Source organism: Mustela lutreola, chromosome 8, assembly GCF_030435805.1.
Source record: "Mustela lutreola isolate mMusLut2 chromosome 8, mMusLut2.pri, whole genome shotgun sequence".
NCBI lineage: Eukaryota > Metazoa > Chordata > Mammalia > Carnivora > Mustelidae > Mustela > Mustela lutreola.
In genome coordinates, this window is record NC_081297.1 from 139,449,389 (window position 1) to 139,467,050 (window position 17,662).

At 59.4% G+C, this 17,662-nt stretch overlaps 1 protein-coding gene across 2 annotated transcripts in view; it reads left to right on the top strand.

The window, feature by feature from the left end:
• Nucleotides 1–17,458, top strand: part of TOM1 (target of myb1 membrane trafficking protein) — a 41,755-nt gene extending 24,297 nt beyond the window's left edge. The window contains exons 5-16 of one of the 2 annotated variants that reach the window (XM_059186808.1): nucleotides 238–372; nucleotides 469–615; nucleotides 3,250–3,366; nucleotides 5,418–5,551; nucleotides 7,169–7,202; nucleotides 7,523–7,616; nucleotides 8,487–8,607; nucleotides 11,848–11,923; nucleotides 14,555–14,608; nucleotides 16,050–16,109; nucleotides 17,088–17,127; nucleotides 17,218–17,458. In XM_059186808.1, coding sequence (XP_059042791.1) covers nucleotides 238–372; nucleotides 469–615; nucleotides 3,250–3,366; nucleotides 5,418–5,551; nucleotides 7,169–7,202; nucleotides 7,523–7,616; nucleotides 8,487–8,607; nucleotides 11,848–11,923; nucleotides 14,555–14,608; nucleotides 16,050–16,109; nucleotides 17,088–17,127; nucleotides 17,218–17,375 — 1,170 coding nt within the window. In that variant the 3' untranslated portion in view covers nucleotides 17,376–17,458. The remainder of the gene's footprint in view (nucleotides 1–237; nucleotides 373–468; nucleotides 616–3,249; nucleotides 3,367–5,417; nucleotides 5,552–7,168; nucleotides 7,203–7,522; nucleotides 7,617–8,486; nucleotides 8,608–11,847; nucleotides 11,924–14,554; nucleotides 14,609–16,049; nucleotides 16,110–17,087; nucleotides 17,128–17,217) is intronic. The other variant, XM_059186809.1, reaches the window with a different exon arrangement.
• The last annotated feature ends 204 nt before the right edge of the window (nucleotides 17,459–17,662 follow it).

Sequence of the window (17,662 nt, forward strand, 5' to 3'; positions counted from 1 at the left end):
GCCATTGCTGCTCTGTGTCCCCTTGCTTCTGTGTGCTTGTCCTGCGGGGTGTCTTGGTCATCCGCTGACTGGAGGTTCCGAGTGTGGGGAGGCCTGGCTTGGTGGGGGCTGTCCGGGCACTGAAGTCTAAGGACCAGCAAGTCAGCGAGGGAATTTCTGCTCTGCAGGCGGGTGGGCAGGCCCGCAGGGGAGATGGTGAGCAGAGGTTACTGGCCGTGTCCCCTTGTCCCCTCTCAGTCCTGGGCTGACGCGTTCCGCAGCTCGCCCGACTTGACAGGTGTGGTGGCCGTCTACGAGGACCTGCGAAGGAAGGGTCTGGAGTTCCCGATGACCGACTTGGACATGCTGTCACCCATCCACACGCCTCAGAGGGTGAGGAGATCCAGCTGGTGGGAGCGGTGCGAAGGGGAGTCGGGGGAGCTCCCTCCTCCCTTACTGGCCGCACTGATCCCCTTTTCTACCTTCTAGACCGTGTTCAGCTCAGAGGCACCATCAGGGCAGAACTCTGTGGCCACAGACGCCAGCCACGGAGGGGACCCCACCCAGCACACCACCCCTCTGCCCATCCAAGCCGTACTCCCCAGCGACACCCCCATCACTCCAACCCCTGAGCAGGTAAATAAACAAGCCTGAGTCAGAGCCACGTGGGTCAGGGAGGGCCCCTCTCAGTCTGAAAATTACTGTCCGAAGGGCAGTCCCATGGGGCAGATAATAATTATTCCTGTTTCATAGAGGAGGCTTAGATAAGCTCACTTGCCCAGAGCCACACACGGCTCATCGGAGATGGTGGTAGGACACAAACTCGGGTGTGCCTGACTCCCAGCAGGCTCCATCCTGCACCTTGGCCAGCCGTTCTCCAAACTGTGTTCCAACGGAGCCCTTCAGGCAGCACCTTGGAGTGGGTGGAGGTGGGGAGTCCCCAGCAGGCAGCCTCTTCAACCACAGCATCTCCATTTACCTTGTGGGGTTCCTTTATGGGCTTACGTAGGATTCCATCTGAACAGAGGCTCTGGCTAAAAACAGTTTTAAACCATGTGCACATAAAACAATTTTTTAAACCCTTTCCACCACAATGCTTCCCACCAAGCCCCAAGAAGAAGGTTTGAGGTATAGTGTGAGATTCCGGGGGCCGGGGTATGAGCAGGTGTTCCCAGGCTTTCTGAGGAGCTTTGCAGGCTCACCCACCAGAGACTCGCGGCCACTGACTTAGCTTCTGTCTCTCAGTTTCTTCTGCCAGGAACAGGGGGGCAAGGCCCCCTGCTGAGACTGCACACCCCAACAAGGGGTGTCCAACGCCATGGCCAGTGTCCGCTGGGTGCGGGCTTGTTTTATTTGTTTGTTTAAGTAATCTCTACTACCCAACGTGGGGCTTGAACTCAACAACCCCGAGATCAAGAGTTGCACGCTTTTCCAAATGAGCCCGCCAGGCACCCCAGCGTGCTCTCATTTTAGCCCCCAGGCTGTTGGATGCGGGTTGAGGCCTTGTGTGGGTGGGGTGCCCACTTTTGAGGCGGGTAAGAACTTCAGAGCTGTCCTTGCAGCTGAGTCTAAAAGCCTAGCTGCTACAGGGACTGGCGAGAGAGACACACGGGTGTGTGATGGAAACAAAGTGAAACTTGACCTTCCGAAGCGCACCTGCTGATTTCCTGTACAGTCCCATTTGGATTTGTGAACAAACCTGCCAGCAGCCCTCCCCACCCCAGCCTATCTGAAGAAAGGCCTCTGTATTTGATACCTTAAAGCAAGTTATAAAATCACCTCCCAGACTTACAGGTATTAGTAGAAAAATTTTCCCGACTGGACAGATAATTAAAGGTATATGCAAACTGTAAACTCACCCTGTGATCCAGATTTTATGTTACCAGGTTATGGTTTTAACCAGTTTGCCTGAAGTCTAGCATCTGCATGGATTAAGACTGGTTACATCCAGTGCCAGAAGACTCTTGCAAAACCAAACTCAGTAGCAGTTCATTTCCAGCTCCCCTCTTATCTCCTGGGGTGTGTTAAAGCTTTCAGGCATGCAGTGACGTCACTCCCAGACTCCACTGTAATTAGGTCCCATCTGACCCGGATGCACGGGGCCTGTGGTCAGTAGCTTTCCCACTCATTTATACCGGGAGCGTTCCTTAGACAGGCCGAAGACAGCAGACATTTTGCAGGGTTCAGAAGGTGTCCATGAGCTGCAGGGGATGTGTACCACCTGTGTCTGTATCCCTGTTTCTTCTCCTGTAGAGGCTGTGATAACAATATATGCCTCGTAAGACTGGTAGTTTAATGAGCAATAAAAGTGAAATGCTTGGCACTTAGTACGTGGTCAGTAAATGGCAGCGATTCTCATAGGCATGGGAAGTTTACATGGTGACACTCCTGAAATCAGCGAGGTCATGTGCATTTCTCGGAACGTAGGCCGCCTAGTCCTAGACCCACGCAGTACTCCATGGCCAAGGGCTCTCTGTCCAGATTAATTTGAGAACCACCATACTGATGGCTTCCTGGACATCAGAGTCCGCAGTGCTCCTGAGGGAACCAAGCACCCCACAGAGCCCCACACCGTAAGACCCTTCACCCCCTCCCCTGCGTGGGGACTCTGCTGCTTCCTCTACACCAATTCCCCAAGCTAAGACCTTGGAACCCTTTGATCACTGAACACCAGCTATCATCTTTTGAACCAGTGCTAAATCTCCCTGTTATCTTCAAGGTGGGAGGCCCGGGGGATGTGGTGACACTGGGACTGGTGCTTGGAAGAGCCCAGGAGAAGCAGGCCAGGAGCAAGACAGAATCCCGTCCTCACAGGACAGGATGGGGGAGTAAACTCCTGCCGTCCTAGGAGACAGTGAGATCCTGTCGCCCCAGGGAGGGAAGAGGGCCTGCTGACTTCCCCCCTCTCCCCGTGGCGGGGAGCTGCCCTCCAGGGCCTTGTTAGCTGCTGCCTGGGACCCAGGAGATGCTGGCGCACTCCAGCCCTACTCTGTGGTGCATTTACTCTCGCTCTGCTGCTTTGGGCCTTCCCTGAACCAGGCTTCCCAGTTTGGAGATGGTAACGGTTGGTAGCACCTCTTTGGGGCTGGGGGGTTGGGGGAGGGTAGCCCACCACAGGCCTTTTAGTGCAGGGCTGTGGCTAAGGAGCCTGGAGTGTGCTGGCAGGTCGGCTCTTCTAGGTGCCCCGGCTCACGGTGCCGGGTTCTTCTGTATAGCAATGGTGGCGCTGGACCCCTGGCTCAGCTCACCAGGGCCGCCGGTGTGTTTCAGATCGCCAAGCTGCGCAGCGAGCTCGAGATGGTGAGCGGGAACGTGAGGGTGATGTCGGAGATGCTGACGGAGCTGGTGCCCACCCAGGCGGAGCCGGCAGACCTGGAGCTGCTGCAGGTGAGCAGGCAGCTGGCCGCCCCCAGGTTTTCCTGAGGGAAACCAGGAAATCCGCCCGCGCGCATTTCTCCCCCAGCTCCACTGCAGTTTTCACAGCTTATGGGAACTCCGTGGTCACAGTGTGAGAGGTTGAAACCAGGGACGTTGGACTCCCTCCCACTGGAACTCAGGGCTCTAGCATTTTCTGGTTTGAACAGAATAGCTCCTCTTGCCTCAGTTTCCTCATCCGTAGGGTTGTTCTCATTTCCCCCTTTCAGAGTACAGAGCTTAGCAGGCCGGCGGGGCAGCAGCTCCGGCTTTGGGAGGAGAAGGCAGCTGGTCTCAGGCCCCGGGGCCGGTGGGAGCTGTGGGTTTTCACTCCGTGTGTCCCACGATATTCCCACAGCCCCATCCCCAGCTGGGGACCACCAAAGGCCCTACCCTACCTGTGGAGGTCAGTTCCTAGAGGTACCAAGAAAGGTTTGGGACCCCAAGGCCCTGGAGTCACCAGGTGGGAGTGATTTGGTTTTCATGGTGACAGCGCACAAGTAGTGAGCCCTTGGGTATGCTGGGCTCTGATGTGGACACTTGCCGTACATCCCCACACCCCACAAGAGGCAGGTACTGTCGTTACCCCATTTTCTAGATCAGCAGACTGAGGCGAAGAGAGAGCATGTAATGTGCCCAGAGTCACGTGGCTGGTAAGCAGCAGAGCTGGAATTTGAATCTAGGAGCCTGGCTCCAGCTGCTGCTCGTCTGCTCTTCGGGCGAGGGAAGGGGGGTGTTGAGGTAGGAAGTAGGAACAAAGCCACAAGCGTGCTCAGTGGCAGGAGGAAGAGAAGGGAGACCCACAGGGTGTTGAAAGTCACTTGGGCCCGCCCTGTGCCATGATAAAGGCAGATGAGGAAATTCTAGGAGGGGGTGGGTAGCAGGGTCCAGAAGAGAACCAGAGTCAGTGTGGGGCAGTGTCTGGTGTTCACGGTGCCCGCAGGAGAAAAGTCACGACTGTTTGCCCCTGCAGACCGTGACTCAGACACCTGCCCGCCTAGTGACTGGTACCTGAAGAAAGAGTCCGTCTTACAAATGAAAAACTTACACTGCTGTGGCTTTTAGTATTTTTCTCTTTCCAAAAGGAGTTTAAATATATAATTTACTGACTAAAAGTCAGTCAGTGACATGGCAACTAAGTGCAGTATGAGATCCTGGAGCAGAAGGACATTAGCGGGAGAACAGCGAGCCTGAAGAAACTCTGGAGTTTAGTTCGTAGCTTGGGTCTGTGTTAACTTCTTCGTCTTGACAGATGCCACACGGAGAAGCTGAGTGAAGGGTTTACCAGAACTCTACCGTCTTGGCAACTTTCCTGCAAATCTAAAACTATTCCAAAGTAAAAAGTATTTGAAAAGAAATTAGGGAAGGGGCACCTGGGTGGCTCAGTCAGTTAAGCGTCTGCCTTCGGCTCAGGTTGTGATCTCAGGATCCTGCGATCGAGCCCCATTTAGGGCTCCAAGCTTCTCGGGGAACCTGCTTCTCTGTCTTCCCTCGGCCCCTCCCTGTAGCTCGTGCTCTGGCACCGGCACGCTCGTACTTGCATGTTCTCGCTCTCTCTAGCTCGGTCTCCAATAAATAAAATCTTTTTTAAAAATGAAGGAAAATACCAAATCAGGGTTTGCAGTTAACAGCTGGAGAGACCTGGTTCAGGTTTTTTTATGTTTTGGTTACGAAAAGATCCCAGTCACCCGGAGACGTTGCGGCGTGTTCCGCAGACCGCTGGCGCTGTTGGCTTTCACCTGAGCAAAGGCAGCGTGGGAAGGCCTGCGCGCAGCCAAGCTAAACCAGCTGCATGATCTCTTGAGTGGCTTGTCTCCCATGTGCTCAGTGTTGGTGTAGGACCTTGAAGGTAGGATCCAGAGGGTGTCTGTGGAACCCCGACGGCTGTCCATCCTGCGGAGCTTGGAGTCCGGTTTGGAAGCCCCTCCGTCATCTGAGATGGCACAGAGGCTGGAGCCTGGCCCCCAGTGACTGCCTCCCTCTGGGCCCGGGGGCCGTGGCCATCTTTCCTCCTCCCTCCGCAGGAGCTCAACCGGACATGCCGAGCCATGCAGCAGCGGGTCCTGGAGCTCATCCCCCGAATCGCTAACGAGCAGCTCACCGAGGAGCTGCTCATCGTCAACGACAACCTCAACAACGTGTTCCTGCGCCACGAACGGTAGCCCACCACCTCCCCTGCCTCTGACTAGCTGCCCCAGCCCACTCCCTCCCCTGGCTTCCCTTCCACTGGTCTGACCTCCCCTCTTCCCTGGTGGGCCTGAGAGTCACGCAGCCTGCCGGCCACCTGTCCTCTCCTCACCACAGCGTGCCCTGCCACCACGTCCTTGCATGGGGGCTGCTCTGTCCCAGCTCGCTCAGCCGCTGCCTGGCTCTGGGGCTATGGGCCGGTGACTTAACTGTGGCTCTTGGACTCTTCGCACACCACACAAACATACTTAGGCAGGAAGAGAGTTTAGGAGGGCAATATCCTTTATGGACAGGAGAGCTTGCAGAATCCGGAGAAGAGTCAGACAGCGAGTCCTGCCCTCAGAGCAGGAAAGAGAGATCCAGGGTGGCTTGGAGGTCTCGGGGCAGAAACTCCCGGACCATGTCCCCAGGGTGTGGCCATCAGGAAATGGGCCCCAGACGCTTGTCCACTTCTATCATTCTGTTCAAGAGTCCGCTCTCCAGGAGAAACGGATTTGCTTCACTTTGTTGTACCTGACAGTTGGTGAAGGAAAGAGGGCCCCTCGCGGGCAGTTGCACCCAGACCCCAGGAAATGGGAGAAGAACATCCCCAGAGGGCACTTGGGTGCTCTTACCAAAGAAGGGAGAAGGGGTGCCAGGCTGTCTGTATCTGCCCCGTGGGGTGACTGAGAGTCCGCGCGGTGATACCTGTAAGCACTTAGCAAACAGGGGTGTCTGTCTGGTCAAGACAGTGATCCGGCCTTCTCCAGCCTTTGTTTTTTTCCCTTTTTTCTGCAGTAGCAGACCCGAGTGATTCTGAGTCAGATGAGAGTAGGGGAAGGGGGGCTGGCTGCTCTGGGCCACATCTGCCTGGCCCTTCCTGCCTCCTGGCCTAGTGGAATAGAAGAGTCACTTTCTGCCATTTTGGGGTGTAGGGCCCAATCTGGGGATGACTAGGACCCCTGACAGCCACAGGCCTGACACATGCCTTCTGCCTCCTAGTTCACTGTCCTACTCACAGTCAGGGTCTTTGTGGGTCCTCCCATCGGGAGGCAGGTCCGGCTGTCACCGCCTGGTAATCGACAAGGAGGCTGAGGTTCAGAAATGACTCAGTAAGTGACATGGCCAGGCCTTAGCCGACCACAGCCTTCTCCAGCTCCTCAGCAGCCCAGGGGCTAGTCGAAGGCCAGTCCCAGTGGCTCCAGGAAGCCACATACAAGGTGCATGCCTTCTGACAGCACTTCAGAGAGCCACTGACAGGTGCACACAAGTGTGTAAGCAAATCACCCAACACAACTGATAAAACAGCACTTAGCTTTGCCTCGTGCTGTGCGTCCCCGTTTTCCGCTCTGTTCTAGCCTATTTCTATCCGTTCTTTTACTGCTGGTCATGACAAGTGGCCAGATAATTGATCATTCAAGTTGGGGCAGCCTGGCAAGTGAACAAGGGGCACTGTTAACAGTTCCCCAGGGGCAGCAGGCATAAATTAGATCTGTCGCCCTAATCGTGGCTCACTGCCATGGCTTTGGAGGCCGGCAGCGTGAAGAGCTCTGCCTGGGCTGTGCCGAGGGGCCCGTCTCCCTGACCCGGCTTGTTTCTGTCTTTGTAGGTTTGAACGGTTCCGAACAGGCCAGACCGGCAAGGTAAAGGCGTTTTTCTGGGACCGGATCACACCCGTGTTCATGGGAAGGAGGAGGAGGGCTGTGCTCACCTCTGTCCCCAGACATCCTGCCTGGGCTGTGCCTTCTTAGCCAGGCCCCGAGAGAAGTCCCCTTCTCCCTTTTTGTGTCACTATTCCTTTAAGGTAGCTAAGGCTCTGCTGATGCCCTAGGGTCTTCCCAACCTCCCAGGGGCTGCAGCCTGGCTTGAGGCAGAGTGGGGCTGACTCCCGGAGTCCTAGTCGTAGATTCTGGGGCCCTCATGGCACATCCTCGAGCAACGGTGGCCTTTCCCTTCTCCTCAGGCCCCGCAAGAGGCCGAGGCGGCGGCTGACCTGATCGACATGGGCCCTGACCAGGCGGTCACCAGCAGCCTCTCATCCCAGCTCGCGGGAATGAGTAAGTGCCATGTGGGGGTGCAGGCTGAGGGCACGTTATGGTGCTGGGGGCACCCCTGTAGTTTGGGGGTGCTTTCCTGTTAAACTGTTGGAGCTGGAGTGCCAGCAGCAGAACGTCAGCCCAGACCTCACCTTGCTGAGCTGAACCCCACTGCGAGGTTGGGTACCCAGGAACGATCACGTGGGGCTCTCACAGCCCCCAGTTCCTAATCGCCCACGGACTTCAGAAGTCCAGTGCTCCATGGTCGCCCCTCAACACTGAATTCTCTGTGACTGGAGCCATCCGGGCAAGCTTAGGCTAGTTGCCTGAACGTCCCACCCCCCTTCGCTCCTGTGTCACGGGCAGGAGTGGGCCCCTCCTCGCAGGTCGCCGTGAGGACTGGGTCATGAGCACATGCATGAAGGGGGCCCAGACCAGTGCCAGGCCCAGGGTGCCCGCCCCGAGACACCAGCTGCGATCAGTCTCCCTGCTGCTGGCTGCCTGCTTGTGCCAGGCCCGAGGAAGGGATCAAGAGCCCCCTCTGAACCACTGCTGCTAGGCTGGGTGAGAACTCGGCCCCACGTCTGATCGCTCGCCCCCCGCTCAGCCACGTCCTACACCAGACGCGCGCCGGGCAGCATTTGCCTGCTCTCGGCACAGCCGCCCTGGACGGGGGCCTGTGTCTCCACCTGCGGGAGAGGAAGTCACGTGCCCACAGTCCTTGAGCCAACAGCTGGCCTGCCTCCTCCTCCTCCCGCACTGTCCCCACTGTCCTCCCACCTCCCGACCCCCGCTGCTTCTCCAGAGTCCTCCCTGGGCCTGGCAGCTCGGCCACTGCTCAGTGCGCGGGAACAGGTGGCAGGCCCTTCATGTACCTTTCTGTCCCTGCAGACCTGGGCTCCAGCAGCGTGAGGGCCGGCCTGCAGTCTCTGGAAGCCTCTGGCCAACTGGAAGGCGAGTTCGACATGTTTGCTCTGACCCGGGGCAGCTCTCTGGCTGACCAACGGAAAGAGTGAGTGGCCCAGCCCTACCCTGTCCCCCGCAGTTTGGGCTGCCCCCTCTCTGGGCCCCTGAACCCTGTTGTTTGGCATGCCACGTGGAAGGGCACACAGCCCCCTGCCTATACACCCTCAGGATGGCAGAGTTCCTCTCCCCTGGATCAGTCCCTCGTGGGCCCAGACAGCCTAGTGCCCGACTTCATGCCCCACAGGCAGGCCTGGGTGGGGGAAAGGCCCCCTGTGGTTTGATGAAGAGCTGTGTGCCAGAATCTTACCTAATCTGATCAGAGGAAAAAGCCAAAGCACTAAGGGGCTGGGTCATTTGCCCCAAGTCAGCCTGTTGATATGCGACAACCTCCTGTGAACCCAGGGTCTCTGGTTCCCAAACCATCTCCAGCCCAACCCCCCTCCCCACTACACTGTAGGCCACACCCCAAGCCCTCCAGAGCGAGCAGGGAGGATCCCCAGTAAAACCTCAGGGCCTTGTCTCCTTCTTTCTCATGATCCCTAGCTACTCTTGACTTTGCCCCAGAGTCCCTGTTGCTCCACTTGGGTCAGACTCCTCTGCACCAGAGCTGGAGTTCTGTCCTTTCCTGGCGACAGTGTTTGCAGGGAGGTGCTTTCAGCAGCCAAGGCCAGCCCCTTGCCTCCACTGCACCAGCCTGGCCCCATACAGTCTCGTCAGGGGAAGCCGCTTGTTGGGTGTTCTCAGTCCTTGGCTCAGGACCCAGGACTGAGCTGTGGATTTACAGCCAGGATTTACAACCAAGAAAAGTTCTGGATTAAGGGATCCCTGCAGCAGTTGCCCCTAGCTCCCCAGTGGTCATCCCAGTCATTTGAATGGCCTCTGGCCTCCCCACTGTGCCCTGTCTTTGGGAACTGTCAGTGAGCCTCCCAGGGCCCAGGGATGCCCGACCCACACCCCGTCCATGTCCGATCTGATAGGGGGCAGCCAGCCTGGCTCCATGGGGTGGCTCAGCCCGGCCCGCTGACTGGAGGCGGCCCAAGCTCTGAGCCGTGTCTTTAGTCTAGACGGTCTGCACACCCAGTCTCCGGTGCTCAGGGACTAGCAGCTCATGGTTGCCATGGAGCTTGGGGCACCGCGAGGCCGCTGTGCATGTGGAAGCTAATGAGTCCAGTGGGACTTGCACCCAGGAGGGTGGCCCCGCCCACCAGGCCCCAATGGGCAGCACATGGGCCGTGCCGGAGAGCCCCTGGCACTTGGCCTGGCTGAGGCCTGCTGTTGCACCATCGCTCCTAGGGAGCAGAGCCATGGGGGGCAGAGGAAAGCACACCCGGCCGGCGCCTGCTGCCCAGAGCCCACCGTCTCGCAGGGAGTAAGGTGCACAGAGCACTGCCATGCGGTGCTAACCACTATCCTGTAGGGGTGTGCCAGGGGCTATGGACGCACGCGTGGTGGCTGGTGGCTCTACGGAGGGTGCTCAGGGCTGGACCTCAGGGATGAGAGGCTGGAAGGCCGTTTCAGGCTATAGGAACAGTGTGTGCGAAGGCTCTGAGATGGGGAGAGCATGAGATGCTGTGGGGAGGGCATATCCAGTACCTTCTCGGTCATGGTCTGGGGACTGGTTTCCATCACAACAGAAGGCAGCACACGGGGAGGAGAGTGCACTAGCATCGGGTTCCTCTTTCTTTCGTTTTGCTTGGGAGACCCTTCCTTCGGCCCCCGCTGGATCTTCTAGCCCTGACTCGCCTCTGGACTCCACTTCTCGCCCTGTCATCCGGGGCTCTTGAATCCTCTAAGAGTTTTTCTGCCCACCTGGTGTCTGGCCCACACCTCTGCCTCCCTGGCTCCTCTTGCCTTTTTTTCTTTTTTTTTTATTTTTAAGATTCTATTTATTTACTTGACAGAACACAAACAGGGGGAGGGCAGAGTGAGAAGCAGGCTCCTGGCTGAGCAGGGGGCCCAAAGCAGGACCCTGAGATCATGACCTGAGCTGAAGGCAGACGCTTAACCAGCTGAGCCACGCAGGCGTCCCCTAGCTCCTCCTTCCCTCTAACCTGTGCCTGGCCCCAGGGATAGCCAGGCTTCGTCAGCAGGGCCAGGTAGGTTGGAGAGACACAAACACAGAGGACATAATTAGGAAAGAACATCTAGTTCTTTTGAGTGAAGATAAGTATCGGTTTCTGTATGTTCCTAGGGCTGGACCTGCCTCATTCTGGCTTTTTCCACAGTGTGGCACCAGCTGTGTCTTAGAGGGAGAGAGACAGGGCTACTTGGACACACAACCTGGTCTCAGCCATCACTTCCTCCTCACCAGCTCTCACTGCCCAGGTTTAGCCCAAGAAGGGCCTGAGCGCACCACCCTCCACCCCGACTTTCTGGTCGGCTCCCGCTCAGCCCTGCAGATCACCCCCAGCCCCCCGGGGGACGGGAGCCACGTCACCGGGGGACGTGCCGGCTAACGATGGCACTCTCCTGGCTAACGTCTGATCCTGCTGGAGGGAGTGGATGGCAGTGCCGTCAAATGGCTGCCTGGGAACTGGAGGGTCTTATTCAAGAGGCCCTGTGGCGTGCCTGTCACCCCCTGGTCCCAGGAAGGCCATTTGACATTGCAAGGGTTTCATTCGATGGGGTCCCGGTTCCTGAAGCCTCAGCCTGGCCCAGCCCTAAATGCAGGGCTTTCCCCCTGTGACAATGATTGTGCTGGGCACTTCTTTTTCTCCAAATCGGACCAGGCCGGTGCCGAGGCCTCCCATCCTTTGGCGGATGCTTCAGAGGGAGAACCGCTCTTCCCCAGAGTCGGGGCTGAGTCCCCCTCTGGCTCCACCTGAGACAGACACAGCAGACAGCTGCTGGGTGCCTTCTGTGCCCACTCGGCTGGCTGGTGTTCCCCAGGCAGGGCCAGTCCAGGAAGCCATGAGGGCTGTTGCCCCACCCAGCTGTCTACACAGCTGTTTCAGCAGCAGAAGGGAACTCCCCATCCAAGGCAGCCTTATACAGAACCACAATTTATTACACTGCAAAGTAGAAGCTGCTCCAAGAAGGGTCTGGAGGTAGGAATTCTCCATGGGCATGGGGGCACAGGCACTATTTCTATCTGAGCCCAGGTCTACCCTGCCTAGGCGGGCCTGCAGAGTCCGAGCCCTCCCTGGGGTCTGAGCCGCTTTCTACTCGGCCGTGACCCAGGTCCACCCAGGATGTGAGTCCAGCTCATCCCCACCCACCCCTGCGTCCCATCATGCCTGATGCAGCAAGGGCCGCACTCATGGCGATGGTGACCTCTGTGTTTCAGGGTGAAATACGAAGCCCCCCAAGCAACAGATGGCCTGGCCGGAGCCCTGGATGCCCGGCAGCAGAACACTGGAGCGGTAAGCAGAGTGTCCTGTTGCTATGTTGTCCGGAAGGAAGACCAGTGCCCACCAGTCCCCGCCGTGTGCTGGGCTGTTTGCCACTCAGGTGGTAATTCCCGGCTCAGCTGAGGCAGCACTCCCGAGAGGTCAAGTCATCTGCCCAAGTTCACCCAGCAGGGAAGGCTTAGAGCAAGGACTCGGACAGACGTGAGTCTGAGCCGGGGAGCTGGACTCCCCCAGCCTGGGTTCTCATGCCAGTGCCACGGCTTCCCGGCTGTGCGTCCCAAGGCACGCAGCTAACCTGCACAGCGAGAGATGTGTGATTGGGAGCGTGTAAGGTGCTTGACAGCATCGTAGCTCTGTCAGCATCCTGCCTCGCCGCCTCTCTAGAGAGAACAGAACCTAAAACTGCGGGTTGGGGGGCGGCACTCAGGGGCACCATTTTCGTTCCAGCACAGGGCTTGGCCGTGCACAGAGCAACAGCCGCGTGCCAGGGACGGAGGGCGCTCTGGGTGACCCCGCCCACTAGGCAGGAACTCAAAGGCCAGTTCTCGTCCCTTTGAATTTGTCTCTGGATGCCTTTGGGGTGGCAAGAGTTCCTCTTCCAATTAGCGGACAGAGTAGCTCCTTGGGAGGCAGCTAGAAATGGCAGGGCCCAGGGGTCGGAGGGGCAGGGGCAGCGAAGGGTTGGCAGAGGAGAGGGCCCGGATGGCACAGGCCTCTGAGTCCAGGGTGGGACTGGGAGCCGGCAGATTGAGCCGGAGGGGCAGCGGGAACGGGAGGGCCTCGGGCAGCCAGAAGCACTGTGTGAGGTGGAGGCCATGGTCAGTCTTGAGCAGAGGGGAAGATGTATATGGGCCTCGGGCAGCCAGAAGCACTGTGTGAGGTGGAGGCCATGGTCAGTCTTGAGCAGAGGGGAAGATGTATCTGTCCATTTTAGAAGGATCCAGCGTGGAAGCTGGGAGAGCAGCTAGGAGGCAGAAGCTGCCCCATATGCCAGTGGATGGAGTGTCACAGAGACTCCCCAGAGGCGTCCCCAACATCCCAGGGGGCCTTCCCAGGTCAGAGCAGAGCGAGGCACGGCATGCTGTGAAGGCGGGAGCAGCTAGAGCGTCACATGCCTCCCGTGCCCACTGTGCGGCCAGGCGCCAAGCAGAGCGCATTCACACCCATGTCTCAGAGCCTCCCGTGATTTTCCTTTGTGAGAGTCGTCTGTCGGATCTGTGCCCTGTGCCAGAGCCTCTGGGTCCCCCTTTTTGAGTCCTCACCCAGACCTGTAGGGCATATTGTTATCCCCTTTGACAGATGAGGAAACAGATATCCAGAAACAGCCAAGGGAGGCAGCAGGTGTAACATTTCTAGCGTGGCACCTGACGCATAGGTGTTTGGTCTTGCCAGCACTGCTGGGTGGTTACCTCCACCTACAGATGAGAAAACCAAGGCTTAGCAGGGCGAGATCTCACAGCCGTTGGTCTTTCTGGCTCCATAGCCGGTGCTGGTAGTCAGGGCCCCAGATGGCCTGCAGAGTCCCAAGGAACAGAGGTGAGCACTCCAGCAGATCTGGCTCCTGGCATCCAGATGCATCCAAACACTCGGGAGGCCTGCCGGAAGCTCTTCCCTCTCGGGCCACCTGGCCTCTCACGCACAGAGGCGAGCTCCATAGCCAGTTCCTTCCTTTTGCAGCAGAAGGAGCTGCTGCCCTGAGACAGGTGTCACTCGCCCAGAGGCACACGTGTCAGGGGCATGACGAGGGCTGGAGCCCGGATCTCCCGGCTCCTGTGCCGCCCGCGGCTAGCCACGAGGAGGAAACCTACACCCACCTCTACTTGCAGGAGAGCAGAAGCTGCTAAATGATTGCTTATTCCTCTCTTATTGCTCGAGAGATTTGAGCAGCTTCTATCAGATCAGGGTGCGATGTTGCTGAAAGTGTCCGTAGACTCCTGCTCCCGAGCCGGGTACGTCTGGCTGGGTGCGGGTGGGCCTTCTCCCACTGAACTGTCTGGCCATTACTCCAAGCAGCAGAGCACAGAAGGGAGCCTAGTGCCAGCTGGGAAGGGGGGCGGGGGCAGCCAGGGTTTGCTGCTGGGCTTCACCAGCCCCACCACCATGGGTACTGGGCTGGTCCGTCCCAGCTCCGAGAAGCGGGACTCCAGCCTCTCTCTGCTGCCAGTCCCCTCTGGGTCCTCAGGAGTCCTTTTGGCCCATCGATAAACACAAGGGCACTGGGTAAGCCAGCATTCTGATCTGGCGCACCCATCGGCATCTCTGCCCAGCCAGCAGACTGGCTGACAGTGCCCACTCCGCCATTCTGGGCTTGCTCGCCGCCCCCCCCCAAGATCATTCTGGAAAGGAAGGAGCTTTGTCCAGCATATTCAAGACTCTGGGGTTCCAGGGCCGCTGTGGTTCACCCCACGGTGAGACACCCTCTGCTGCTTCCTGTCCCCTCTCCCACCCGGCGCCATGGCACCAGTATCTGCACAAGTGTGCATACACGTGTGCGTGCACACACCCGTACACACACACACAGCCTCCGAAGGCAGTCAGCGGCCTGCCGACCTGAGAGAGGCCTCCACGCTGGAGAGGGCTGCGGGCACACCGGGGCCCGGCCCCCCCTTCTCTCCACACTCAGCCTGACCTTCTCTCACCCAGATGGGAGGCAGCGGTGAGAAGAGCCTCAGTGATTGGATGGTGAGACAAGGCATGGTGAGGAGAGGCCAGGCCGGTGACACAGAGCGCGGAGGCTGCCACTGGCAGGGGTCCCACCTAGTGGTGCTGTCGGAGGGGGTGGCGCCATTAGACACAGAGAAGAACAAGGGGAGCTGTGGGTGTCCCCCACCCAGCATCAGCACGGTCCCGCCCCCTCTGCTCCTGCTTCCACGGCCCCTCGGTGCCCACTTCTGGCTCCTGACTCGGAAGCCAGGCCCAGGTGACCCATCTGGCACCTGGGAGGTGACGGGGGCTTGCTGGCTGTGGGCCGTGTGCCCGCACAGGGCTGAGTGGGCGAGGGAGCTGGTGTGGGCAGCCCAGAGCACGTGCCGCTGCCGCCGCTGGGAAGTGGGCTCCTGCTCCGCGCTGGGCTCTCCTGCTGCCCCTGGGGTCCTCGGGTGCTGGGGACAGAGCTTGGGGACAGAACTGGCTTGGCTGGAGAAAGACTGTCACTCCCTGTCTTCGCTAAAGTAGCTAAATAGTAACTAGCACTTCTCGAGCACCTTGTCTGTGCCAGATAGTAACTAGCGCTTCTCGAGCACCTTGTCTGTGCCAGAGTCCTCCTCTCCATCCCCTCGTTTTGTCCCCACAGCAGTCTGGACGGTAGGTACCGCGTCGCCTTCTCTACTGAGGGGGGAGGCCAGGTCAGGGAAGTAACCCGGCCAAGCCGCCCCATAGTAAGAGCCGAGCCAGACTGCAGTCTCGGACTCTGTCCCCAGACCACCCACTGGGTCATCACACCATAGAAGGAAGCCGCAGCCCCTGTGCAGGAGCCTTTGTGGCAAAACCCATGTGTTTGCGGCACAGAGCCACCGGTCCTGTAGGTAGCCTGTGAGCCCCTGAGTGCACCGGCCTAGCCGCCTCAGCACTTCCATGCCCCGGCCAGCATGAGCTCTGAGTCTGCACAGAGGGCCTGGGAGCGGGAGGCTGGCTGCCCCTGGCCCGCAAACATTCCCTACCCCAGCCCTGACGGCCGGCCCCTCCCCGGGCTTCAAATACCCTTCCGTCGGATGCTCCTTAACAGCTAAGGCCCTGCTCTGACGGCAGCCCGCCCGCCCTCCGGCCCGGCACCTCCGCAGCACCCTTGGCATGTGGCCACAGGGTGATCTGTTCCCTGCTCACGCCCGGGCACTGGCTGTTCAAAGCCCCCGCTCCCCACCTAGCTTAGTGTCCCTGTGTCCCCCTTGCCCGCAGCCCGGCACCGCGGGCAGAACTGTGGGTCCCGGGCAGCTGGGCAGGAGCCACGTTGGAGGGGAGACGAGGCTCTCGGCCTCCCCAGAAGGGTGTGGGCCGTGTGTGGCCCATCTCGTAAGGAGGCATGAGGGTGGGGGTGACTGCTCTAGGCCGGCCAGCCAGGGGGGCCCAAACTGCCAGGGCCTTCCATCGTGGCACCCAGGGCTCTGCTCCTCACTGCCTTACCCGGTCCCCTTCCTTCCAGATCCCTGTCACCCAGGCCTGCCTCATGGAGGACATCGAGCAGTGGCTGTCCACTGACGTGGTAAGCAGGGGCCCGCCCAGCCCAGAAACAAAGGTCAAGCGCCTTCCTCGCACACCTGACAGCGTGCTCCCTTTTTTTCTTGTGGGGAGGTGACTGTCACAGGTGCAGGGTGAGCAGCTGGTGAGGAGGGAGCACCAGTGTGGGACGCCTCCGACCACCCTCTTTTGGGCTCTCCCTTTAGAGGAGGTCTTGGGCCCAGCACCTCACGGCTGCTGGAGCGGACCCTCTCATGAGCTTGTCGCCACAGTGGGTCCCTGGGAACCTCAGCCAGCTGGAGGGCAGGCGGGACGGTCCATGGGTGACCGTGACCACACTAAGCCCTGCGCCTGCCCCAGCCCGGGGACCCCCCCCCCTGTCCGAGAGAAACCACCGGCTGCTCCGCCTTCCAGGTGTGGGGACTGAGGAGCAGCCATGAGGGGTGCTGAGCCCAGGAAGTAGCGGGGGCCCAGGCTGTCTGCAGAGCCTCACAGCCCCCAGAGATCGGAAGGGGCAGCCAGCCTTGGCTCTCCCATCCAGGGCTCCTTACCCCACCTCTGCCACCCCACCTTTGGGCACCAGAGACTGAGGGCCTGAGCACTCCCAGGCCCAGAGGCTGCCTTCTGCCAGCAGCTAAGACCGTGTTTCTGCCTGAGGTCAGGCAAGGGTCCCTGTCAGTTGGTGGCAGAAGGCACCCCACCCCCAGCTTTAGCCTGCGTGGTCTCCGTCTCTGGGTCCCTTTCCACCACAAGGGCAGGTCTGTCCACTCTCTACACACTGGAAGGAAAGGACCCGCTGCTTATCTAGGACCTCTGGGACCCTGCACCCTGGGCTCAGCACTCCATGCAACATTCCACGGCAGCTCAGGAGCGGGTGGGACTGAGGTTCCAGTCCTGGGCCCAGCTGGAGCCTGAGTCTGGCCCACTCGGGTTCAGCAGCCTGTGCCTGCCCAGCCCCACCAGGACCACTGTGGCTAACCTCTGCCTCCTTCTGCTTCCTCAGGGGAATGATGCAGAGGAGCCCAAGGGCGTCACCAGCGAAGGTAGTAGGCCCCGCCCCCGCCCTGCCCCTTCTCCCGTCCCCCACCCCTACCCTGCAGTACCCACCCCCAGCCCCTCTCTTGTTCCTCTAGAATTTGACAAGTTCCTGGAAGAAAGGGCCAAAGCAGCTGATCGGTTGCCCAACCTCTCCAGCCCCTCGGCCGAGGGGCCCCCGGGGCTCCCTCGTGGCACTGCCCCCCGAAAGAAGACCCAGGAGAAGAAAGACGAGGACACGCTGTTTGCCTTATGAGCGTGGGGCCTGGTGCCTGCAGCTCGAGCCCCTGCTGCCCCCACACCCCTCGGCTGGGGCTTCTTTCCTTCCTTCGGTGTTAAGGCTGCTCTGAGGCTGACTTGTTACCCCTCTACTCTCCTCGAGGCCGGGCTGACTCAGCTGTGGCTGGGCCTCGCTACCTGGGCTATGGAGAGGCAGCTGGATGAATCAGGGTAACAGGTCAGTTCCACGCTGGGATCTCGGCCGTTTTCTGCCTCCTTCCCTTCCCAGGCCGACCACTACTTGGCTGAGAATCGGGGGGCCCT